Here is a 26,365-nt window from a genome sequence, read left to right on the forward strand (position 1 = left end):
GCTTAGATGTTTTTGTGACTTTCGGCTGGTGCAGCTGCATGATCAGCCATCTTACAGGGCGATCTTTGCTCCGTCGGCCCTAAGGAGTTAGCTGGAGCCGCGGGAGAAGCTGCTGCCCTCCCTCAGTCACCAAAAAGCCCCTCATCGGTGGTCGTCTCTCCAGGGCGACTTTCAACCCTCTTCAGGGTCTACCGGCGAAGAAAAATCGGCCGGCGAAGAGACAACTCTCTTTGCGTGACTGCAGTCACCACATACTGGAACCGGAAGTCCCTGCTCTATCCTCTTTGATGTTTCTTTTGTGGGGTGAGAATGGAACGTGCCTCTGGCCATCTGCCTTATCTCCAGACGCAGAGAAGAAGCGTGAAGACCTAACAACCTTGGAAGCGGTACCTTATCACTCCGCTCTCATAGCATTTTCATGCCTGCGGGTTGGCCTGTTTGAACCATCTGGATTCTGGAGGGACACTTGGGGTGGGGTTTACATTGTCTCTTTTTTAACCTATTGATTTGCGCAGGAAATCCTCAGATCCTGCCTTCTATTACTGCTGTCAACACCTTCCAATAAAAGTTTCCTTTTGGAATGATGTCTGTTTCAAGAGTTCTGCTTTCCTGGGAGGTCTAATTGAGACAGATCCTTACAGGGGTGTCAGCCTGTTCTCCAAAGCACCAGAAGGGAAAATGGGAAACAACGGAGGGAAACCAATCAAGGAGAGAAGCAGAACTAAGGAAAAAATTCCTGAAAAAATAATGAACCAGTGCAACGGCTTCCCTCCAGAGGTTGTGTCTTAGAAGCCATATCCATAGGTTCCCCAGTCCTTTTGCTATTCTTTCCTCTTTCATCCTGACCCAAATCTCTCTCTTCTCATCCTGGGTTCTGCCAGGTTTTGCCAGGAGGGAGGGCAGAGTGCTTGAGGGTTATTGCCTTGATTTCCTCTATTGCTACAATGTAACACTTTGCTTTTCTGCATTATTTCTTGTAAACTTTCCCATCCCTTACTGTCAGCTAGCAAAGGGAGGGAAAGAATGAAATGCAACCTCCAGGGACTGCTTTATCTCCGCAACCCCAGAGAAGGTGCAAGAGCCGCCTAAACATCACAACTACAACCAGAGACAGCCCAATGTTATCTCCCTGTTCCCACAAGGAACCAACACCTGAGGATTGGACCATTTGAACTGACCAATGAACTATGGGGTAGGGTTATGCTTTCTTGGGATGAGGTATAGTTATAGTTAGGAGGTGCCCAGCTGGTTTCCCTCCAGCCTCACTGGCTGAGTCTTCTCAGACTCTTTGATTGAGGGGTGTCCAGGCGCCTCCGGTGCGCCGCTCAGCCTGGAACAGGCTGAAACAGGGCAGACCCGCTTGGGTGGGGAGAACTTGACCTGCCCTTGCAACTGATTCCCCCCCCCCAGGGTCCCCAGCAGCACACGGCTTCTCGGGGCCAAACACGGACACCATCCCTGGGCCAACCGGAGTGAGGAGCGCAGCTTCTTACTCCTCTGAAGCGGGGCAACCAAGAAAAACGCAAAAGTGGGCAGAAGAACAGGGGCGATGGGGGGGGGAATAAAGTTCTGCCACATATCCGTTGGCTTTCCTGGACTGACCTCGGTTCTCGGCAAGGCTTCTTTTCAGGGGCACCTTTTGCACAACCTGACAACTGGAGGGAACATTTTTTTAAATCAGGCTGGTTGCTTGCTGACCTATCCGGCAGATTTCTTAGAAGATTTCCTATCTTTGTGGCAGAATGTCAAGAGAGAATCAGTATTTCTCAGCTTCTGCCCCTGTAAAAATATGTGGGCTTCATCTCCCAGAATGCTGGGAAATGAAGTCCACTGCTCTGAATGAACTCTGTAAAGGGGCTCCTTGCCCTCAGAACTGGGTTTTGGTGCAGGGAATCCCCCTCTCCCGAGCTCCAATCAGAAGATTTTGCCGGCTCTTCTGGTCTGGCAAAGGCGGCTGCATTCAACGATCAAAAATGTCAAGATAGTGCCACAGGAATGAAAACTTTGCCTATTTTTTTTTTAATCTCCGCATTGCAACATACATAAAAAACAAGCAGAACTTCTACTCCAACAATTGTGGCTGCCTTCTTGACTGCTTTGACTCTTATCCTGCGGATACCCCTAAGGGCTGGAGGCACTGGTGCCCAGCCTCCTCAGCAAAGCACAATTGCTCACCAGAAGCTCTATCAAAATACTTGGTTCAATACCTCCATTGTGACTCCCCGCCATTGTCCATGTGGCACCCACAGCTCCAAATCTGAAGGAGCAGACCCTTCTAATGCACAAAAGTCAAGGCAAAGATTTCTTTGTGTTAATGAGTGGGTGACTAATACTTGTTGGTGTTGTTTGTTGCCCTCTTTATCAAGTTGATTAGTAGTCTAATTCTAAAGCAAATATTAGACTCCATCTGTGGGAGTGCAGAGAGTATAAAGTTCAGGAAAGTCCCATTCACTTTATCTTATTTAAGAATGCAAATACAATTAATGGAGGCTGTAAGTTCCCTTTCCTTAGATCTCCTCTGAAGGCTCACTTATTTGTCTTCCCATGAAAGACCCTCACAGCTGAGCCTCAATTAGAAGCCACCTCATGGGCATTGCTTGAGGGAGGGATGACTCACTTCCTTTGTATTTTTCATATTCTTCCTTAGTAAGTTGAACTGAGAACCAGCAGCTGAAATGAAAAAGGTGATCATTTTTATATTTGAAGATCTGCAATCCCCAAAATTTGACTTTCCCAAGAAAGGTCTGCAATCCCCAATATTTGCCTTTCTCAAAGAAGGTACCAAAATTATATAATTTTATGTTTAACCAAAACAAAACAAAATAGAAAGCAAAGTTTCTATTTACATTTATGATAAACATATATTCTTATGACTGCTCCCATTTTACTTTAATGTATTCTTATTGAGTTCCTTAAAAATGTTATTCAAAACTACTTTTCTCAATTTCTTCCAGACAGCATCAATTTCCTATCTTATAAGGCTTGTTATCAATAGCAGCACCAATAATTGGATCAGCCAAAATGAAAATTCTCTTGAAATGGTCCTTCTATTTGGATTGCAAAAGAGGTGGAATGTAGAACATAGAATAAAAGGGTTGGAAGGGACCTTGGAGATCTTCTAGTCCAGCCCTCTGCTCAAGCAGGAGATTCTCTATCATTTCAGAGAAATGCCTATTGAACCTCTTCTTTAGAACTTCCAATGATGGAACACACATGATTTCTGGAGGCCAGCCGTTCTAATGATTTATTGTTCTCACAGTCAGGAAATTTCTCCTTAGTTCTAGATTGGCTCTCTCCTTAACAAGCTCCCACTCATTACTGTTTGTACTGCCTTCTGGTACTTAGAGGGTAGATTCCCTCTACTCTATGACTGCCCTTCAAATATTGGAAGACTGCTATCGTGTCATCCTAGTCCTTCTCTTACATACCCAGCATTCTCAATCATGTGGCCTCCAGATCATCTCCATGCCATCTTTGTTACTCTTCTCTGCACTTTTTCTAGGATCTCTGTCTTTGCCAAAGTAATCCCATTTCTCAAAAGACTCTTACTAGAAAATCAGTCATACAAATCACATATGCTGTTGCTCATGTGGGCTTTGGGCGTAAATCTGGGCCCCCATTCCCCTGGTCTATTTGACTCAGCTCAGCTCCAGTATGTGTAGGAAGATCCCGAAACAGGGCACAGAGGCTGCCTTTCTTCTTTAAATTAAGGCTACATGATAATCTTCAGTTTAAAATGAAAAAAATTCAGTGGATCCCTTTTCTGCTTGGCAATACATTACAGAAATATTTTTGCATGGTGAACATTTTTTCTAAACTTGTTGGGAACGAGAGATGTCCTTTATATGGGCAGTATCTGTATTCCTTCAATTGGTACAGCAAATAAGCTTAGAAAAATAGCTTGGAAGTATTGAGAGTTTCTTCCCACTTTATAGTACATGCCAGTTGTTTGTGTGTGTGTGTGTGTGTGTGTGTGTGTGTTTAAAAAAATGGTTGTTCGTCCATCAATTTCGATGAAGACCTTGACATCTTGTGGATTATGGGCCATCAACGATGTGTCCGTAGGTGGCTGATAAGACCGATGTTAGCATGGAATGTTCTGCCACATACTGAACAAAGAAATGTAGACACTGTTACTTCAGCATTTACGGCTCTGGCTTTGTGGAGTGCTCGCTTCTCTTGTGCCAAGATTGTCCTTCTGTGTTCATATGTCTGGTAACCCTGGTACACCAAGGTGCGCCATGTCAGTCGATCATGCGCCAGAAGTTCCCAAGAGATGGTGTTAATATCCAGGGACTTGAGAGAGGCTTTCAGCGTGTCTTTGTATCGTTTCTTTTGTCCCAATGCAATCGTTTTCCTTGAGACAGCTCACCATAGAAGAACTGTTTAGGGATGCAATGATCTGGCATCCTTACAACATGACCTGCCCAGCACATCTGAGCTTTCATCAGCAGAGTGTAAACTGATGATAGGCCTGCTCTGGAGAGGACATCTGTGTCTGATATCTTATCCTGCCACCGGATCCTCAGAATTCTACGAAGGCAAGTCATGTGGAAGTAATTCAGTTGCCTAACGTGCCTCCTGTACACTGTCCAGGTCTCACTAGCATACATCAGAGTAGTTAGCACTGCTGCCTGGTAAACTTTAAGCTTAGTAGCAAGACTTATTCCACGGCAGTCCCAGAGCTGCAAAGAAATGATTAAGCCTGTGTTTCTTGAGAGATATGGACTTCAACTCCCAGAATTCCATAATCAGCATGGAAGTTGAAATCCATACCTGTTAAAGTTGCTAAGGTTGAGAAACATGAAGTTTTCTCTCAAGAAAATTTCTCTCTTCTGCAATCAATTTTTCAAAAAAAGTTTCTGCTGGTCCCAGAGATCCTGAGGCAATTTAGAAACAGATCCTACCAAAGGTGCAATCCTAATCAGAGTCAATCCATGCCCTGAGCACCCTTTGCTTGCGAGTTTTCCAAAAGGCTATAGAAGGATCACATCTGACTTGTATGTCAGAATCCAATTATACTTCATCTCCAGTTATCAATTATAGAAAACCCCATTTCTGCCCTCTCTGGATTCTGTCATAAAGAAAGAGAGGGGGGTGAACAAAGGGGCTTTATGGCCCTCACTTCCTTTGGTACAACTTCAAAGGGTTTGAATGTGGTTAGCACCAAAAGGCCTTCTCATAACAAAGGAGGCTATTTACCTTTCATGTAGTTTATCTGAAGTCTCCATCCAGACGGAAGAAAGGAAAAAAGGGGTGGGATTGTGATGCCTGAAACTATCACTGGAAGGGGGGGTGATTGGGTGGGACTACTGGGGAACCCCTTAAAACCTCGAATGGGAGAGCTTGAACCCCAAGTCCTGTCTAGAACGCCTGCACCCATTTTCTCTTAATAAAGGATTCCTGTTGGAAGAATTATTCCAAGAGTTCTGTCTTCTTAAGATGCAAAGTGGGGTGGGTCCTTACACTGTACTACTAGGGGTAATCTTTACCCTAAAATAAAGGTCCTGAAATGACCTTTGAGAATCATTTCTCTGATTCAGGCAAATAAAAAGAAATGCACACACAATCACACCCAACTTGATTCATATAGCAGAAAAATCTTGATGTGTCACTGAATACACGCATGCAAGGCAGTTGTTTGGCACCCTCTAATTTTTCAGTTTTAAACAAATTTTAAAACATATGAATTGTGCAAACCAAGAAAATTCTATATAGGTAAGAAAGTACATACCTGTTGTTAAACACTGGAAATTATTTTTGTAAATCAGTTTTGAAATGTCTTTCTATCGTAAGCATGGAAAGAGTGGCATCTGTTTCAATATTATTTAGGTTTAACAATAAGTTGAGTTAGTTCTATAAACATTGTATGGGTTCTTATTTCTTTAGTTTTTATCTATTAGTTATGATTTTTATTGTATTATCACTGCTGTATTTAATAATCTTAGGTGTTATATTTTACCAAATTTAAAAGACATTGTACAAAGGAGCCTCTTGAAAGTATCAGGATTAGTCTCTCTATATTAGTCATTTCTGCCTTTTTATCATAAAGTTATTTTTTATTGCTATATTATCATCTGGTTCCTCCAATCATAAACTAGCATGCCACCTGTGGGAAATTATGCCAAGGTTGTCCTGGTTATTTAAACTGAAAACGAAAGAGTGATGAATGCATGTATCCTGCATGTATCCTGCCTGGTCGATTTGCAGACCTTGCAGAAAGGCCCACAGTCAGCTGCAGGTTTATGAGTGAGACTTTGCCCCTCCTGGTCTCCTTCAAATCTCAAGAGATTTCCTTGGGACATCAGGTGCTGGAAGAAAATGCTTCTGGAGCATGTCTTCACTCTTTCTCGTGGCTTCTGCTTCTGAGCATCTCTCTTTGTCAAGGTAAGGGAACCGTCTTTTAACTTAATTGCAAACCCTTTGGTTCACTGAAAGGAAAGTTGTTATCAGGACTACAGTCCTAAATGAACATATGCAAATGGACACGCCAATGGAATGGCAAACTCTCAAGAAAGGTTTAGGCTGCAGAGGGCCTAAACTTTATTCAGAAGCTTTTCAATTGTTTCCAATGAAAAGAAGGGAATTTGGGGGAAACCATGGTGCACGTGGATTTGATCAGATGGGGAATTTTGAAGGAGCAAACTTTTGAACCTCTCTTCATTAGAAGGTATTCATTCTTCAGGTGGTTTTATGATTTGTGATCTCAACCCCAGGCTGCTAAAAAGAAATGGAAATGTTACAGTCAGTGGAACAACAAAATCAAATTACTTGCAAACCTGCAAAAGGATTTCTCATAAAAACAATCATCCTTAGCCAAGGCGTATCTCTTAAATCCTAAAAATACAGGTCACTATCAAACTAGAGCACAGTAGTTTATTTTTAGCAGCAACTGGTGTATGGAGCACAAGATGATGCAAAATGTAGCTACGTTGCAGGATAGATATTTGGATATATATTTGGATAATAAATAACTCATGCTAAATTTCTTCCTGACAAACTACCCAATGGAAATACAATTTCACAAATTGCTATAGAAAGGATGTAAAAGAACAGAAGTGCCCAGTCTGCATATTTAAAAAGATAATTATATTGTGCAGAAGAGAAGATTCCAGTCTATTAATCCTACTACATTAAATCAGAACAGCGTACAAGTAGTCCTTGACTTACGACCATTGATTTAATGACCGTTCAAAGTTATAAAGGCAATTGCTGTATCCCCATGGTCACATGACCAAAATTCAGATGCTTGATAACTGGTTCATATTTATGACGGTTGCAGTGTCCCGGGGTCATGTCATCTGTTAACCTTCTGTTAAGCCAAGTCAATGGGGAAGCCAGTTTCACTTAATAACCATGTTACTATCTTAAAAACTATACTAGGAAAGGTTAACAAATGTCTCACTTAGCAACAAAAATTTGGGGCACAATTGTGGCTGTAAGTCAAGGGCCACTTGTAAAGGCAAAGTTTAAGCATGTTGATAACAGAAAAGCAGGAAAAAGAGAAAAACCAATGGTATCCTGGCCTATTTTTCCTGGTGTCTCATTATAGGCTAATGAATCAGCCATGATAAGGAAACTTTATGAAGGAAACCAGTTTCAAGGAAGTCAGCAATCACTCAGGATCTTTTGCAGGGCTCCAGCTAAGTGTACCTTGCCACAGGGGTCAGATGTTTTAAACACTGTGGGAGCTGCAGAGAAAAGGGAGTGAAAATTTAATATAAATCTAGCTATTCATTTTGAAAATCTGTCATAAGACCCACTAGACAAACAAGCCTTGGCTATATAACACTATATTTTCAGGAAAGAATTTGTGTCCTGCCCAGTGAACCATGACCCAGAGCATATTTGAGTTTTCCCAGTGTAATATCTCGCAGACTTAGAACCCTAGTCAATATTGTAGTGCAGTGTTTCTCAACTTCAGTGTCATGGTTCCGACAAACAGAGATGAATAAAGCAGAACACCGAGGCTTGCAAATTCCTCATGTTTATTAGTCACAAAGTATTGGCACAGTCAAGAGTGAAACCTTGACTGTCTGGATACACACGTAACAATTCCCCAGTACAAAGTTAAAAATCCCACTCATAAAGCTATGCAAGCAACTACGTTCCCCAATGCAATTATATGGCGGGCTTTTTTCACAATGCCCAGCCTGTAGGCTTGGGAGCAACCGATGACCTTGGTTCCCACAGGACAAAAAATTATTATGACTAGCGAAGCACCTGGGCAACCCCCTCCTCCCTCCGTTCTATGTGACAACAACCTAGAATGAGCAGGAAAATAGCTATATCATGCTCAGTTGCAGCATTGACACTCATCAGCTTAAGATACTTGGACTAAGTCCCAGAATTCCCCAGTCAGCACAGGAGAGAAGATACCTAGAACTAAGGAGAAATTTCTTGACAGTGAAAACAATCAACCAGTGGAACAGCTCACCTTCAGAGGCTGTGAGTGCTCCATCACTGGAGGCTTTCAAGAAGAGACTGGACAGCCATTTGTCTGGAATGGTGGGGTCTCCTGCTTGAGCAAGGGGTTGGACTAGAAGACCTCCAAGGTCCCTTCCAACTCTGTTATTCTATGTTGTACTACTTTTATTCCATCCCTTTTTTCAGATCCTGAGTCCTGGAGGGACTTTCAGCGCTTTGATGTGTTCCTGTCAGCGAATACAGTTCTCTGTCCTTTGTCTCCATTTCCTTTCGCTGGTTCTTCTGGTAGACGGAGCTACCAGACTCTACTATTTGGGGATCCATAATGTAGAGTGGAACTACATTCCATTGGGAAAGAATGTGATCACCGGACAGAGCATTATGAATGACTCGTGAGTCTCACTTTTTCCATTCCCACAACCTGGGCACATCAAATCACTTCCGAGTTGCATACACAAAACTGAAATGTATTGCATGTATCACAACTTGTGAGGTGCAGTGGCAAACGTCTTTTATCTTTAAAAAATGGGAGAATTTCCACACTACAATATTTATAATGTAAAAAATGTTCATTGATTATCAGAGGGAAATGTTCAAAAGTTTTCATCATAGATCAGGGAGTTTCCCTTCCCTAAAACTATCTGCAGGGTAATTAGTCACCTTTTCAGAGGGCAGATTCAACCACAAACCTAGGGAAATTAATAAAATTAAAACTGCTTGAAATTTTATAGGATTTCTAATTTTCACAAATTTTCAGCCATTTTACCTCCAGGATTTCAGGCAATATTACTAATATTTTTAATTTCATGAGTTTTTGGATATTTTTAATGCACGCTTTAAATTAATGATTTAATTTTGGGAAGTCTAAATGGTATTGTAAGGATCCACCTCACTTTACATCTTAAGAAGACAGAACTCTTGGAATATCTCTTCCAACAGGCATCTTTATTAAGAGAAAATGATTGCAGGCATGCCAGACAGGATCTGGGGAATTCTCTCCCATCCTTCAATGTTTTAAGTGTTCCCAAGCAGCCCCCACCCCATAGTTCTTCTGGGTAATGATCACTCATCTTCTCTTTTCCCAGATCCCAGGCGTTGCCTTGTTCACCCCCTTTTCCCTCACTGCTAGCAAAAGGGGGACTTCAGAGAGAGAGTAGATGAAAGGCGATGGCCGTATTGTTATGGTCAGTCCTCTTGATGAGAATCAACATCCAGTCACTTTGTAGTTTAATGAAGGAAGTGAGAGTCATAAAACCTCCTTGCTTATCCTCCTCCCCTTTCATAGTATGACAGAATCCAGAGAAAATAAGAAATGGATTTTTTTTCAGAGTAGGTAGCTAGAAATGAAAAATAATTGGATTCTGACAGGTATTTTAGAAGTCTCACAGGCATATCTGTCCACAAGTGGCTAATTTTTTTTAGTCTACCACTGTAACATTTTGATTACTTAGTTTTATATATATGATTTGGAGCCAGATTTGCTGTGACACCATTGAATTTATGATGAAGATGTTTCGGCTTAGATTCTTTCTCTGGTGACATTTTCTTGACTGTTGCCCTCAGGTCAAAGTAGCTGCCTTGTGTGGCTAAAAAGGGAAAGGGGAGAAAAGTAAAAGAAAATAGAAAAGAACAAAAAGGAAAAGATACAAAAGAACTGGCGACTGATTTTCCTTACAGCAGTTATAAATACAGTTATAAATTTACCTCTTGTTTTATGATGACAGCATAGCTCTATCATCTATTATGCCTAATCATCAAAACCATAAGTTGTAAGTTGAATTTTTCTGTTTCACACAAAATGTCTAAAGGGTTTCCACTCAGCAATAAAAACAGATACTGTATTTTCTCTGATCAAAGAAGTCAGTTTGGCCATCTCAGCAAGTGCCATCATCATCACTGTCCATCCCTCCATTGTGGGCAGTGCTGAATTTTTTCCATCTTTGCACATACAGTAATCTCACTGTGTAAAAACAAACTTCCATGACTGTTTGTCCATCAATCTAGAAAGAAAAACTTGTGGTCTCAATTGAATTTAGCCTTTAAAATCTCTGGGGCTGGACTTATATTCAAATTATTCAGCCCCAAATGCTCAATAGTTACCATGGTTTGAAATCTTTCTGGTTATAGGGAGATTCCTGATTCATCTACAGATAGAAACTCGAAGTCCACTTAGAACTCCAGCTGGAGAGGTTGATAAAATGCCTAATTTTATCTGTGCAGCAGTAGAACAATCTTTCCACTTGTATTTTCAACTGTCGGAGCTGGAAGTGACTAAGGAGAGACCAGAACTGTGTGATTTGTCACTTGTGGACCACGTGCAGTTGTCTGGGATCCATCATGCTGCTGGTGAACTGTAAATTTTCGTATGACACCAGGGAATAATGATTACATAAACAGAGAGCAAACATTTAAATTGTATTTAATTCCCTTGCCTATGGAGATTCTCAGTCATCCAGGTCATGGTTATCCCAAAGGTGCTTTTTCAAGAGGCAACTGGACTTCCTTGTTTTTCTTTGAAGACGTTTCGCTTCTCATCCAAGAAGCTTTTGCAGTTCAGCTTCTGAGTCAGAGCTGAAGAAGCTTCTTGGATGAGAAGAAAAACAAGAAAGTCCAGTTGCCTCTTTAAAAAGTACATTTGGGAAAATTTAATTCCTTTATTTTAAACTAATTGATCATGTCCAAGTCATGGTTAGTTTTTGTTACAATCCTACCAGCCCACATCTTACCCCAGCCCACCTGCCCTCTAGAACAGTGGTTCTCAACCTTTTTAATGCCACAACACCCAACCGGTCGTAAGTCGAGGACTACTCAACCGGTCGTAAGTTGAGGACTACTCAACTGGTGCAGCACCGTTTGCAGAATGGGACTTTTGGCGGGTTCAGCAGGGCAGAGACAGCCTGGACAATTCCTATTGGCTTTTGAAAGCCAATAGAATTAGACTATATTCAAGAGAGTCTATTCTATTGGCTTTCAAAAGCCAATAGAATAAAAGGGAGTAGCACAGCTAAGGAAAAGGGGGAAAAAATGGCGGACTGCATTGTTTGGCGACCCCTGTGAAATGGTCATTCGACCCCAAATGGGGTCCCGACCCACAGGTTGAGAACCACTGCTCTAGAATGTTGCTGGGGCTCTTAGCACTTAATTCAAAGATTGTGGTGAGCCTTGGCTTGAAAAATGTTTTCTAATTGTGTGCTGGAACAACTGTCAGTCAAATTAAGCCACTAGCCATATGATATGCCCTACTAAGTGCCTGATAAGCCCGATTGATGTTCCTTCAATTACAGCAGTGGTTCTCAACCTGTGGGTCGGGACCCCATTTGGGGTCGAACGACCATTTCACGGGGGTCGCCAAACAATGCAGTCCGCCATTTTTTCCCCCTTTTTCCTTAGCTGTGCTACTTCCTTTTATTCTATTGGCTTTTGAAAGCCAATCGAAGAGACTCTCTTGAATAGAGTCTAATTCTATTGGCTTTCCAAAGCCAAGAGGAATTGTCCAGGCTGTCTCTGCCCTGCTGAGCCCGCCAAAACTCCCATTCTGCAAACGGTGCTGCACCAGTGGAGTAGTCCTCGACTTACGGCCGGTTGAGTAGTCCTCAACTTACGACCGGTTGGGGGTCGTGGCATTAAAAAGGTTGAGAACCACTGAATTACAGGTGGAGGCTTGTCATGATTCCTGTGTTTTTGTTACTTATGGCCTATATTGCTCTTGGATGCTGAGTTGAGATGGTCTTTTTGATCATACCGATGAGATTCATTCCCTTGAAGTTCTCAAAGTGGGCACAAGATCTGCCTACCTACCCACTTCATCCTTCCTCTAGAAACAGGATGTGATCATTATCGATTGATCCTCTCCTTGATGAATCTATCTGAACCCCCTTCAGTTCACTCCAAACTTCAACTTCAAGCACCTTTATACTGGCATGTAGCAACAAATTATGTAAACCTGTTATACTTTGAATGAAGAAATACTTCTCTTGTCTCTCCTACCAGCCCATTTGCTTGGATGATTGAGTGTTAGACTTCTAGCCAAAGGGCAACAATGATTCTCAAGGGACAATATTGGAAAGCATTTTCACTTGCTCCTTGTTTCAGGGTCTTGAGGCATCTTCTGGCTGTCTGCACCTTTACGGGGTCCTTATATGAGGCAAAGTTGCGTGCAGAGCCCCGGAAAGTCATCCAGCAGCGGACTGGCCTGGGTGAGAAGGGGGGCAGCCCATTGGGCTGCAGCTCCTGACAGAAGACTGAGCATGAACCCCACCTTTGTCCAGTCAATGGGGAAGTCCTCTGCCCACAGACTCATATAAAGTTGGCATTGTCCAAAAAACCCAGGAACTGAGCCTGTGTCTCATTGAATTTATCCAGCCAGCAATGAGGCATTTGCTCCAGGAGTGTGGAGCAGTGGCAACCTGAAGCTGAGCCAGCTATATTCAGAGCATGGCTACTTGTTATGTCAGCTGTGCATTCTCTGCCCGGAGTTGCTCCATGTTGTAAGTTTGGGTGGCAGACAAACTATTCTGACCTGGCTCCCCGAACACAACAGATGTACCAATAAATCTCCAACATTCCTTTTATTCAGGAACACCAGCAATTTCACGCAGCTGGCTGTTAAAGTCTTTAGTTGCCTCCAACAACAGCTCGCTTCCTTTTCCCCTGCAGGGGTCTCCCAAAACCCAGAGTTAATCTCAGTCTCTCACCACACTTGCAGCAAGAGTCCTTCAGGCAAGCTGGCTCTTTTCAAACATAAGATACATGCACATGCTCAGAAGGAACTCCGACTCCCAGCATCACAGGGTCCAAGGAAAAACCCCCGGTAATTTTCCAAACGAGTCAGGAGTTCCAACTAGAAGTGGGTGACTGGCAGGGAGACGAATAGTTGTCTGCCACACCTATTTGTCTCTGCCCCTGCCTTTTATCCGCAGCTGAGGGTTGGGCTCTGTTAGCAGTGGTGACTCTTCCGCCCCAAAGATCAGCCTATAGCCTCTTGCTGTTCTCCTCTCCTCAGTCTCCGCTGCACCCATGCATCAATTACTGGCCCCATGTGAGCCTCCTCTCCTGAATCACTTGCCTCAAGGCATGGAGGTCTCAGCCTTTCCATCTGGGGGGCTGGCAGACAGCCCAGGCTCCGCCTCTGTCCCTGGGTGCAACAGCATTCCTTCGTCCCCATCGGAGCTTTTAGCTGGCCCTGATGCTGGGCCCAATGCCCAGTCCTGTGCTTCCTCCTCTGAGTCAGCTGCGGAGTTTTCCAGTGGCTGACAGGCCACAACAAGGGGCTACTACTCGGGGTCTAGCCGGCTCTATGAAACCCGACTCCAGATTCTTTTTGATGAACTTTCCCAGTTCGTCTAATTCCCTGGGAGTCAAGAGTACATTTTTGGCTTTGGTAGTTTCGCCCCTGGGATGATTTCAATAGCACAGTCTGTGGGTTGATGAGGGGGGAGTTCGTCTACCTTCTGGTCACTGAAGCCTTCAGCCAAATCTCAATATTCCATTGGGAGGGCTTTAAAGTCTGACTCACTGGGAACGGAAGCAAAATCTTCCGCAATCCACATCTCCCACCGTTTTCTTTAGAAACAGGCAGGAATTGTAACTGTCCTTCCCTCCAGTTCATCATGGGGTTCCATTTCTTTAACCAAGCCAGACCCCAAACTAATGGCCACTCCATCCCTGGGGCCACAATAAAAGCTAGAGTCTCTGAGAGATCAATACATAACGGTCTGGTGGCAAAGCTGGCGGGTACTCCCCTTGCAACTGGGCCATCCAATTGGCAGAAAGTAATTGTTTTTAGCCTCCTGAGGGGTATTCCCATTTTCCCCACTAGTTCTGGGCTAATCATGGTACTCAGCTACACCCTGAGTCCAGCCAGACAGCTAATTTTACTGTCTTCCCAGCACCAGGTATAGAAAGTTCTAGGGACACTGTTATGGGGTCAATTGGTCCACTCACCAATGGGTTATTCTCATCTTCCGCCCCTTCTGTGCCATCGTAGCGCGGAGTCGGAGCTCAGCCCTCTCGGTGGTGATCCCAGAGGAGCTTTACAACTTCCTCAAATCTCATTGCAGTCTCCCTGGGATGCAGTGAGGCTCTGGGAGGTCTTCCAGCCAGTAAACAGTCCCTTTCTTGGCCGGTGTCTTGCTATGGCAATCCACGGCTTGATGTCCCTCTTTACCACATTTGAAGCAGGCGGTGCTATGAGATGGGGCAGGTGAAGCTCGTGCAGTCTCCCCTCATTTCTCGGACTGCGGTTTGAAGCTTGGTCTCACCGGGTGATGTAGCTGCTTGCGTTGATCAATCTCTACTTCCTCGACTAGCAGGCGCCAGTCATACAGCCATCCCGTGGCTCCGTGAGCCACGCAGGCATTATATAGCTCTTCATTGAATCCAACCTGGAAACAGCTTATCAGGATGTCTTCTGGCTGGCGAAGGTGACTGGCCAGCTCTCTGAATTCTTCAGTGTATTCAGTGACTGGTCTCCTTCCCTACTTCACTTTTTTTATGCATTCCTGGGCTTTCTTGTCTGCCAGCCAGTCTTCAAAATGTTTGCAGAGGGAAGCCATAAACCAGTTGAAATTCCACAATTTGGGTGCATTGCAATTGTACAGGGTCACCATCCAGTCAGCTGCTCCATCTTCCAAAGCTAGGATAACTACCCGGACCTTTTTGACATCGGTAGGCATGTTCTATAGATTTGCATGTAGGTGAACAATTGTCCCAGTTGTTTTGAATCTCCATCAAATTTCACTCCGATTGGAATCAGCTTCACCTTGGCTGGTTGGGTTGGTCTGCCTCTGGTTCCTTGAAATGGACGGCCTTGCCGCATGCTGCCTCTTGGCCTCCAGTCACTGCCATCTCTCGGACCTCTGATTCCTCCTCCTCTGATTCACCCTTCGACTCTTCCTCTGATATGGGGCTTTCAAGTGCATCTTAAATTTATCAAGAGCTTTTTTCACTTACTCCACCACCTCTTCCATTGTCCTCAATTTCACCTGCCCCAATTTCACCTGCCCCATCAGCACCGCCTGCTGCACCATTGAGTAGTCCTTGACTTACGACCAGTTGGGGGTCACGGCATTAAAAAGGTTGAGAACCACTGTCCTAGAGGCTACTGAGCTAATGAATTCCAGACTGAAAGATAAAGGCGCCATCTTAAAGCTACAAAATGAAGCCCAGATTTCAACTGATGAACTTACAACTCAAAAGGCAACAGAAGAAGAAGGAATTAACATTAAAGTGGACTTTAAAGAATACCAGCTACAACCTACTGAGAACCCTGATAGCCAAACCTTGATTTCAACTAAAAAATCTGCAATTCTGACAACAACAGAAACTGAACAAAGCAACACTAAGATGGAAGGTGCTGAAGACCTACGTACACAGCACACTGAGAATTTAGGTAACCCAGACAACCAAACAACAATTACAACATTGAATATGACTTTTTATTTAAATCAGCTGAAACCGGAAGAAGAAGAAGACCAGTCTGAGCTGACGACAAATATGCTAAGCCAAACATGGAGACTCAAATTATTAGATCAACAACATAATGACTATGAAGGGACCGGCTTCCTTGAAAAATTGATAGCTAGATCAGTGGTTCTCAACCTTTCTAATGCCGCGACCCCATAATACAGTTCCCCATGTTGTGATGACCCCCAACCACTTATACATCACCAGGTGCCAGGGGCGTGGCCAAAGAAAAGGGGGAAAAATGGCGGACAGCCTTGTTTGGCGACCCCCGTGAAATGGTCGTTCGACCCCAAATGGGGTCCCGACCCACAGGTTGAGAACCACTGAGCTAGATGGTCTCCCTTGATTCAAATGACATGTGAAGGAATGAAGGGAGATCCACCTGAGGATTTAAAGGCACTGCTATGGAAGCCTGTTTGGCACAAAAGGAAAGCCAGAGTCAGACTTAAAAAATGGGATTTCTTTATATGACCTTTAATGGAAAAGCCTAAAATCTTATTTAATGGACTAAGGAGATTTTAAAAGACATTACATTTAATATTTAAGATTTAATATTTAGGATTTAGACCTATAAGGAAACTAAAAACTAGTTATTAGAATAATAGTTTTGAATTATAATATAGAAGATGGATTGAGATGATAAAGGTTATTTTATTGGTAAGTGATGATATTAGGATGAGAAATAGAATACGACTGTGAAATAAAGTAAGAATTTATTTGAATAAATAATAAGTGTATCTTAGATATGATAACTATTTTGTAATGAACTAAGGGAACCGTGGGTTATCCGAAACTTAAATACTATGGAGGACACTAAGCTAACTGGAATACTGTAATGGAAATTAGATAAAAGTTAAAAACAGGACATGGAGACGTAAAAGTAAAAATATATGGATAAATGTTTTAACCGATTGAATTATAACTAGCAATGTATTAATTTGAATGTGATATAATAACCAAGGGAAACAGAGAGGAAATTTTTGATGATGTAACCTGACATATGTATGAAAGAGCTTGTTACTGGATTATGGATTACCCAATCACCATGTTGCTTCCTTAATACCTGGAGCTTTGTTAAATTGGAAAATTAATAAAATTTGTTTTTTTTAAAAAAAGAACGCACCCCAATGCCCCCTGCATAGCCAGAAGCCTTGCACCATCACCATTCTCCTGCTGTGCTCCCCCAGCCCCTCTTTCCCTTCCTTTGAAACAAACAACCCCCCCTCCCCCCAGCCTCCTGTTCCTTCCTTCCGAATTAAAACGAGAGAAAGCCAACTTTTTTCTTTTGTGGTCTTTACATGTTTAACCTTCAGAAGGAAGTGGGGAAGAAAACCATCGCGAGACACTCTTCTGTTTTAACTTTTTTTCCTTGTCACTTTTTGGAGTTTTCATCCTACTTTTGTGAGAGGGCAGCGTTTGGGAGGGGATGTAGCTGCCCTTCTCCTCCAAGCCCTCAGCTGAGCAAGACGCCTTCTCCCTGTCTGAGGCTTTAATTGAGGATTGGCGGGGGGGGCTGTTTGGTTTTTATTCCCCTCCCATCTGCTGGGTGATTGCAGCAGGTTTTGGTCTCTTCTGTCATGCTTTGAGGTTACCCATGAAGTATGTTTGTTTTGGGGAGGGATCCCCACTCTGGTTGCTAAGCTTGCTTAAACCCTCTTCCACCTCCTCATCGGAGCCCCCCTTTGTCTGCAACCAACCTTTGCCTCGCCTTGCCTTGCCCCACGGCAATGGCACCCTTGCCCTGCCCCCTCCCTTGCATCACTTCACCCTGCGGGACGAGCCTCCTACCCACTGCCCCACCCACCAGAGAACCCCTGGATCTTCTCCAATTCTGCCTGGCCCCCACAGGCATCCCTCCCCAGGAGCAACATTGAGGTGGCCACGCCCACCCTGGCCACACCCACCCATGTTGCCATGACTACCTTAGCCACACTCACTTGGCCACATCTACCCTGGCCGTGCCCACTCCGTGGCCACGCCCCCAGCACCCGGCGATGCATAAGTGGGTTTCAGGTTGCAGTTTGGGCACTAGGTCTCTTAAAAGGTTCGCCACCACTGATATATAAGAAAGGAAGACAGTAAAGATGTCAACGCTGTGACAAACCGAATTGAAGTCATTTTCATTTTGTTTTCGTTGTCACATTTTTAGTTAGAAGAAGGAGGGAGGGGGGTAACTCTCAGTTAGCCAAAACAATTCACAAGTATGGGAACCAAGGTCAGTGCTGATAACATTTTGGCGGGCTGGAACAGCTGGGAGGAGTGCCCACATTTCTAACAATTGGTGAATGTGATTCATGACAGCAATTTGGAGTGGGAAATGTAACTTGTAACTTTCTAACCTAGGGGAGGGGAATTTAGTCTTGGATTCACCTTTGTATGTGCTGATAACTTGTTTCCAAAATAAAATGTTCTTTAAGGAAGAAATCTTTGCCTTGAAGTTCTCTTAAATGGTTTCATCTATCGGAACCATGACATTGGATTTGGGGACCTGACAGAGAAGTAACCTGGAATTAAGGAGAAACTTCCTAACAGTGAGGACAATTAACCAGTGGAACAGCTTGCCTTCAAAAATTGTGGGTGCTCCATCTCTAGAGGTTTTTAAGAAGAGATTGGACAATCACTTGTCTGAGATGGTATAGGTTCTCCTGCTTCGGCGAGGAGCTGGACTAGAAGACCTTGAAGGCCCTTCCAGCTTCTGTTCTGTTCTGTTCCGTTCCATCCTGTCCTGTCCCGTCCCATCCCATCCCATCCCATCCTATCCTATCCTATCCTATCCTATCCTATAAGGAACTTTCAAAGGCTTTTAGCATCCAACCAGAGATAAATTCACTGGAGTGAATTTAGGTGGAAATTGCTACCAATATTGTCTCAACTTTTGTCTTTTCTTTTCTAGTATAGCCTCCAGTTTCCTCCAACCTGACAAGGATAGAATAGGTGGGATTTACAGGAAATCAATCTATAAGCAATACTCTGATTCTACGTACACGTTAGAGATATCCAAGCCTGCCTGGCTGGGATTCCTTGGGCCCATCATACGAGGTGAAGTGGGAGACACCATTACTGTGCACCTGAAAAATTTTGCCAGCCGTCCATTCACCATTCACCCCCATGGTGTCTTCTACACAAAGGATTCAGAAGGTAAATGAATTTTCTCTCCTATGAATATTTGAAAGCTTGCATGTGACAAGCCATCCTTTAGAAATCCCAAGTGGCCCTGCAATATCTGGCAAGGACCTCTGGAAATCAGATGGGGCAACCCATTCAGAACAGAACAGCTGAAAGCTTTGGACCAGCTTTAGGTATATGTATCTCTAGAACCCCAACTTCCATCACTGTTGACTGGGAATGTTGTGTGACAAATTGAGTATGTCTAAAGGATATTATGTTGGCAAAGGGTAAACTCAAAAAAGGCTAATGACAAATTTATTGTGTTTGGACCTTGTGTAGACTATCCTACAGTTAATAATATAGAATAACGTATATCAACAGATGGAAGCATTAAGCATTAGATTTCTTGTGAAACCTACCTTTGACTGGATGGTGTCATTGATCCCTTCTTTTAGGGGCCCTTTATCCTGATAGGTCCTCTGAAGATCATAAGGCAGATGATGCTGTTCCACCAGGAGGAAACCATACTTACACGTGGACGGTTCCTGAAGCCCATGGCCCAACTGCTGATGATCCAGCCTGTTTAACATGGATCTATCATTCCCATGTCAATGCACCAAAAGATATTGCCAGTGGCTTAGTTGGGCCTTTGCTGATATGTAAACAAGGTAAATTTACTCAGAAAAATGAGATTGGTTTTGTCAATCCTTTTTGAAATGACCTTGCCTCTGCTACAATAAGCTACATACCTTTCTTGAATGTTCCAGGGTTCAGACTTAATTTAATTTAAGCAAATACTTATTTCAGGGTGGCCCATTTGATTTTGGCTAGAAATTAAACTTAATAACCAAGACTCCGATGGGCAGGGTGATGATGTAACATAAATAGGCTTCTGTTTTGTACTGTATAGACAACATTGCCGGTTTTTTTCTTGAGACTTAATGAGACTTACTTTAACAATGTTAAATGTAATTTTGGGTAAAATGGGACAACTTGGCATGGCTCGCTTGCCACCACCAAGTCACCTCTGCCAAGTTGATGCAGGACAGCTAAACATGGCCAATTCACCACAGGGACAATTTGCCATGGGCAGCCAGAGGGAGAACCAGGCAGAGTGCAGAGTGGTGGGATCTGGAGGCTTCCCATTTTCATATCTCCTGCTGTCCACCTCACCAACTGCTGCCACTGCCAAATGCCTCAAACTCTAAATAGCCCAGAGCTCAGCACAGTAACAAGGGTGGTAGTGTGTGTATGAAAATGGGAAGCCCACAGCCACCACCGCCATTCTGCGCTCTGCCCACCCACTCACCCATCTGCCTGGCTCTTCCTCCGGCTCCCCACGGTAAGTTGTCCCCTGGAGAATTGGCTGTGTTGAGTTGTCCTTTGGTGAGTTGGCAGAAGTGACTTGGCAGTAGTGAGCTGGCCACGTTGAGCTGCCTGCACCAAGTTGTCAAGGGCCTCTATTCCCAAAGTTCAATTATCTTTAGCTTAAGATATACCTGCTCAACAAAGATGTTAGTTAAGGCTTCTGGTTCTGCACAGCTAGCGCACCAGCCGAGGGATCGAGACAATGCGATCCCTACGGCTGATTTCTCTCTGTTTGGCAACCCTTAATGGGCCCAAAGCCACCCTGGAGAGGTGGCAAGGAAGGAGGGAAGCCCCGCTGATCCTGGGGAGACGATTCATCCAGACGTCTGAGGAAAGCTCTCCAAAAACCGACAGAAGAAAGGCTAGTGTCATTCATGAATCTAGCCCAAGCTACATGTAATCGAAGCCAAAAAGCACTAAACTAAGCATGATTGTAAACAGTGTGACTGAACTGGGTAAGAATATTGATTTTCTCTCTTTTACCTGACTGATTTCCTGAGAAAAAAAGAAAAAAACCCAGAAATAAAAATCCTCTGAAAGTGAGGGGGTATGTGTCTTTGTTCCACCCTCCTCTAAATGGAAGTGGTGAATTAAGTTTGGGGGGGGGGGGGGAGGAATTTAAAGATGGACTGGTGCTGACATCTAGTGGTGAATGAAAATACTGCCCTAAATATACAGCTCAGAAAGAGAAACCTGTTGTTGTGACATTCAGAGTATTGATTAAACAAAGAGCAACTGAACTATTTATAAAGTGAGAATTACAAAACTTAGGAAAAATTGACCTTCCTGGATTATAAATATTTCTTAAATTGCAACTTTAAAGTGATTGGCAGAGAAAGGACTTTTGGTCATTATGGAGCATGAGAAATCTGCAGAAAGAACATACCAAGAACATACCAACAAACATACTTGGAGGAAATGTTTGTTCTGTTACAACAAATGCAAATGATATTAACTTCAAACCATGAGGAAATTAAAAATGAATTTTAAAATTTAAATGAATGCATTCTCAATTTAATGTCACAACAATCAAATGATCAGAAAACAAAAAATGAGAGAGATCATGTAAAGCAGACAATTGAACATAAGCTAGTGGAGACTCAAGTGGAAAAGGACTTACAAGAATCATTGAACATTGAAAAGATAACTCTAAAATCACAAAGTAAATTTGAGGATAAGGAAAAATTTTTGACAAAATGGATTGCTGAGTCATTGGGAGTACCACAAGAAATGGGGAGACAAGGGATGATGAGAGAAATCTTCAGTGAATATGAAGAGGTAAAATCCTTTTACAAAGTCACGATGTTATCCACAACAACATTTGCAAGATTATGGAAAGACACTTTGATGCAACGGAATATATTGATTGGGAGAGATGCTTGGCAAAAGAAGAGAGCTAAAGTGAGGATTGAGAAATTAGATGATGGGGTGTATCAGAGGGAATAGTTAAAAATTAAACGCTTGTTGGAAATGGCTGAAGAAATTGAAAGATTCTAATTTAAGAGGGATGAACTCTATAAGTAAGACAATATCTTTTTCTTTTTTTCTTTTCTTTTTCAATATGAGAACTATAAAAATGTGTGGGATGATTAACATAAATGAAATGTTTTAGATATTTAAATGTAATTGATTTTAAGAAAATTTCAATGGATAACTAAAAATGGGGAAAATGTTTTGAATAGAGTTAAAAGATTAGATGATTGGATTTATTAAATAGAACATTTAAAGATAAAACATAGGTTCAATTATGGGTAAAAAGTACAGAAAGAATTTGGAAATGTGTATATTAATTTTAAGTAGTATATTATTTTCTTTTTTCTTTTCCTTTTTTCTCTTTTCCTTTTTTTTCTTTTTCTCACGTTTTTTCTTTTTCTATGTCTTTTGTGTTTTTTTCTTACTTATTTTTTAAGATATGAAAATAGATTTAAATATTTTAAGGTAATTAATTCTGGGAAAATTTTAACCAGTAGAAATGTTTTGAACATTGTAGGGAAAATAAATTTAAATAAGAATTGTAAACAGGATTTGTGTCGAGGCAACCAAGATGACCAGATAGAAAAGAAGCATGATATTGATGAGATTATTGGTAGAAATTTTAGAAAAATCTTTATATTGAATTGTTACCTATCAAATTAATAAGAATTGTATTAATTTAGGTTGCAAAGAGAATATTATTAGAAGAAGAGAAAATCAAGCAAAGTTATAATATGGATTTTGGAATATAGAAATTAACAGTTAGTGATTACTTTGTAAATATAAATTCAGACAACACGTTGTTTACTAAATATCAAGATGTTTATATTAAAAAATCAATTTTTTTAAAAAAACAAAGATGTTAGTTAAACTGATGCTGCTCTGCCTTTCTGGTCTGGCCTCAGATTGTAGTATTGCTCCAGGTTTTTAAAAAGGTTTATAAAGATTTTTCATAATATTGTAATGTTTAAATTGTAAACAACTTGCTTGTTTTTAGTGAGGTATATGGCACTTTGCAATTCTATGCAATGAGTATTGCAAGATAGAAATATTGTAAATGTAGACTTTGATTTACAAGTCATGAGAGTTTCATACAGCATAAACAATTCTCTGCCTTAATGTGATGTGTGGACATAGATTCAAGATGGCAGCAATAACAGTATGGTTGATGACCCTCCCCCCCTTTTTATGGGCATTGCATGCAGTGAATCCCAGGTTAGCAGGTCATCCTGGAAGAGAAGTTGAAGCGGGTGAAAACTTTATAAGTTTCCCACCCTGTTGGTGTTCTTCATTCACTCACGTTCTTTCCTGGTCCAGGAACTCTGAAAATGCTACCTTCAAAACGCAATGATGTGGACCTTGATTTCTTCCTGATGTTTAGTGTGGTAGATGAGAATGAAAGTTGGCACCTGGATGAAAACATTGCTTCCTTCTGCACGGAGCCAGACTCAGTTGACAAGGAAGAGGAACAGTTCAAAGAAAGCAACAGGATGCATGGTGAGCGCCCTCCTCTTTGCCTCCTGCTTTGATTGGGGCTAATGTTTTGCTTAATGAATAAGAAGGTCCCCAAAGAAGCAGACAAAAGTTCAAATGTTACTGTCCAGACTTTGTTAAATACAGGGGAATTATTGTTCCTGGGGAAAATATCTTGTCTAGCATATAAGAATATTTCAATCTTACCTAAGTATAAAGTGATCTAAGAGGTTGATGAAAATATTACTAAGTTTGTGAGAAGGAATCAGTATGTTGAAAATGAATATTGCATCATCCGATACACCAGTGGTTCTCAACCTTTTTAATGCCGCGACCCCCAACTGGTCGTAAATCGAGGACTACGCAACCGGTTGTAAGTAGAGGATTACCCAAGCGTAAGTAGAGGACTTTCCCTGCCCGGGAGCACTGCACATGCGTGGTGCCGCCCCTTGCCCCGCCCGAGGCATAGCTGGCAAGCGGCAGAGACGGCGCAGGCCGACCACCGACTGGGCCACCAGCTGGCCCAGCCCAAGGGAGGTAAGGCACTCGCTGGGCCCCACGCACGCCAGCAACTCTTCCTGCGCCTGATATGTAAACAAAAAAAGAGCCGAATGGAAAAATAAACAGCTAAATGTTTGATAAGTTCATTGTTTGGCTTCATTGCAGCTTTTGAAACTTTGGAGAGCCTGTGTGAATTGGAGGAGGTCTTCATAGAAACTATGTTCACAATGTATTACTATCATGAATATAAAATGTCATAAAAATAAAACCTAAATAACACATATATTTTGAATAGAGAATTGAAATATTCTTCACTGGCTTTAGTTTTTAAGGAATATACAATATATTTCATAAATCCCAACCTTCAAATGATGGGGGAGATGTGTGAATGAGCGGAGCAGAAAGAGCTTGGAGGAGATGGGAGAAGGCTGAATGAGCGGAGCAGAAAGAGGAAGATGGGGGAGACGTGTGAATGAGCGGAGCAGAAAGAGCTTGGAGTACATGGGAGACGTGTGAATGAGCGGAGTAAAAAGAGCTTGGAGGAGATGGGGGAGAAGGCTGAATGAGCAGACCAGAAAGAGCTTGGAGGAGATGGGGGGGAGACATGTGAATGAGCGGAGCAGAAAGAGCTTGGAGGAGATGGGGAGAAAGCTGAATGAGCTGAGTAGAAAGAGTAAGATGGGGGAGATATGTAAATGAGCAGAGCTGAAAGAGTTTGGAGGAGATGAGGGAGACTTGTCAATGATCTGAGCACAAAAAACTTGGAGGAGAAGGGGGAGAAATGTGAATGAGCAGAGCAGAAAGAGCTTGGAGGAGATGGGGAGAAGGATGAATGAGCAGGGCAGAAAAAGCTTGGAGGAGATGAGGGAGACATTTGAGTGAATGGAGCAGAAAGAGCTTGGAGGAGATGGGGAGATGGAGATGGCTGAATGAGCTGAGTAGAAAGAGTAAGATTGAGTGAATGATGGCTGAATGAGCTGAGATAGCTGAATGAGCTGAGTAGAAAGAGTAAGATGGGGAGACATGTAAATGAGCAGAGCAGAAAGAGTTTGGAGGAGATGAGGGAGACTTGTCAATGATCTGAGCATAAAAAACTTGGAGGAGAAGGGGGAGACATGTGAATGAGCGGAGCAGAAAGAGCTTGGAGGAGATGGGGAGAAGGCTGAATGAGCAGAGCAGAAAGAGCTTGGAGGAGATGAGGAGAAGGCTGAATGAGTGAAGCAGAAAGAGCTTGGAGGAGCTGAGGGAGACATGTGAATGAACGGAGCAGAAAGAGCTTGGAGGAGATGGGGAGAAGGATGAATGAGCAGGGCAGAAAGAGCTTGGAGGAGCTGAGGGAGACATGTGAATGAACGGAGCAGAAAGAGCTTGGAGGAGATGGAGACGTGTGAATGAACGGAGCAGAAAGAGCTTGGAGGAGATGGAGACGTGAATGAGCAGAGCAGAAAGAGCTTGGAGGAGATGGGGAGAAGGCTGAATGAGCTGAGTGGAAAGAGTAAGACGGGGAGACATAAAAATTAGCGGAGCAGAAAGAGTTTGGAGGAGATGAGGGCGACTTCTCAATGATCTGAGCACAAAAAACTTGGAGGGGAAGGGGAAGAAGTGTGAATTGAGCGGAGCAGAAAGAGCTTGGAGGAGATGGGGGAGAAGGATGAATGAGCAGGGCAGAAAGAGCTTGGAGGAGATAGGAGAGAAGGCTGAATGACGGGGCAGAAAGAGCTTGGAGGAAATGGAGACATGTGAATGAGCGGAGCAGAAAGAGCTTGGAAGAGATGGAGGAGAAGGCTGAATGAGCAGAGCAGAAAGCTTGGAGGAGATGGGGGAGACATGTGAATGAGCGGAGCAGAAAGAGCTTGGAGGAGATGAGGGAGAAGGCGGAATGAGCGGAGCAGAAAGAGCTTGGAGGAAATGGAGACGTGTGAATGAGCAGAGCAGAAAGAGCTTGGAGGAGATGGGAGCAGGCTGAATGAGCAGAACAGAAAGAGCTTGGAGGAGATGGAGAAGGCTGAATGAGTGGAGCAAAAAGAGCTTGGAGGAGATGGGGGGAAGGCTGAATGAGCGGGGCAGAAAGAGCTTGGAGGAGATGGAGACGTGTGAATGAGCGGAGCAGAAAGCTTGGAGGAGATGGAGAAGGCTGAATGAGCGGAGCAGAAAGAGCTTGGAAGAGATGGAGACATCTGAATGAGCGGAGAAGAAAGCTTGGAGGAGATGGGAGAAGGCTGAATGAGCAGAGCAGAAAGAGCTTGGAGGAGATGGGGAGAAGGCTGAATGAGCGGGGCAAAAAGAGCTTGGAGGAGATGGAGACGTGTGAATGAGCGGAGCAGAAAGAGCTTGGAGGAGATGGGGGAGAAGTGTGAATTGAGCAGAGCAGAAAGAGCTTGGAGGAGATGGGTGAGAAGGATGAATGAGCAGGGCAGAAAAAGCTTGGAGGAGATGGGGAGAAGGATGAATGATTGGAGCAGAAAGAGCTTAGAGGAGATGGGCAGAAGGCTGAATGAGCAGAGCAGAAGGAGCTTGGAGGAAATGGGGGAGAAGGCTGAATGAGCGGAGC

The 26,365-nt window shown here is 43.1% G+C and overlaps 1 protein-coding gene across 3 annotated transcripts in view; it reads left to right on the forward strand.

Annotated features, from left to right (window-relative positions):
• Positions 1 to 26,365, forward strand: part of HEPH (hephaestin) — a 120,872-nt gene that overhangs the window by 5,006 nt on the left and 89,501 nt on the right. For 2 of the 3 annotated variants that reach the window (XM_039365364.1, XM_039365366.1), the window contains exons 2-5: positions 8,614 to 8,819; positions 18,785 to 19,029; positions 19,455 to 19,667; positions 23,158 to 23,337. In XM_039365364.1, coding sequence (XP_039221298.1) covers positions 8,647 to 8,819; positions 18,785 to 19,029; positions 19,455 to 19,667; positions 23,158 to 23,337 — 811 coding nt within the window. In that variant the 5' untranslated portion in view covers positions 8,614 to 8,646. Of the gene's footprint in view, positions 1 to 6,210; positions 6,388 to 8,613; positions 8,820 to 18,784; positions 19,030 to 19,454; positions 19,668 to 23,157; positions 23,338 to 26,365 lie in introns of those variants that run through there. The other variant, XM_039365365.1, reaches the window with a different exon arrangement.

Source organism: Crotalus tigris, unplaced genomic scaffold (genome assembly GCF_016545835.1).
Source record: "Crotalus tigris isolate CLP2741 ecotype Arizona unplaced genomic scaffold, ASM1654583v1 scf7180000020062.1902635, whole genome shotgun sequence".
NCBI classification, from domain to species: Eukaryota; Metazoa; Chordata; class Lepidosauria; order Squamata; family Viperidae; genus Crotalus; species Crotalus tigris.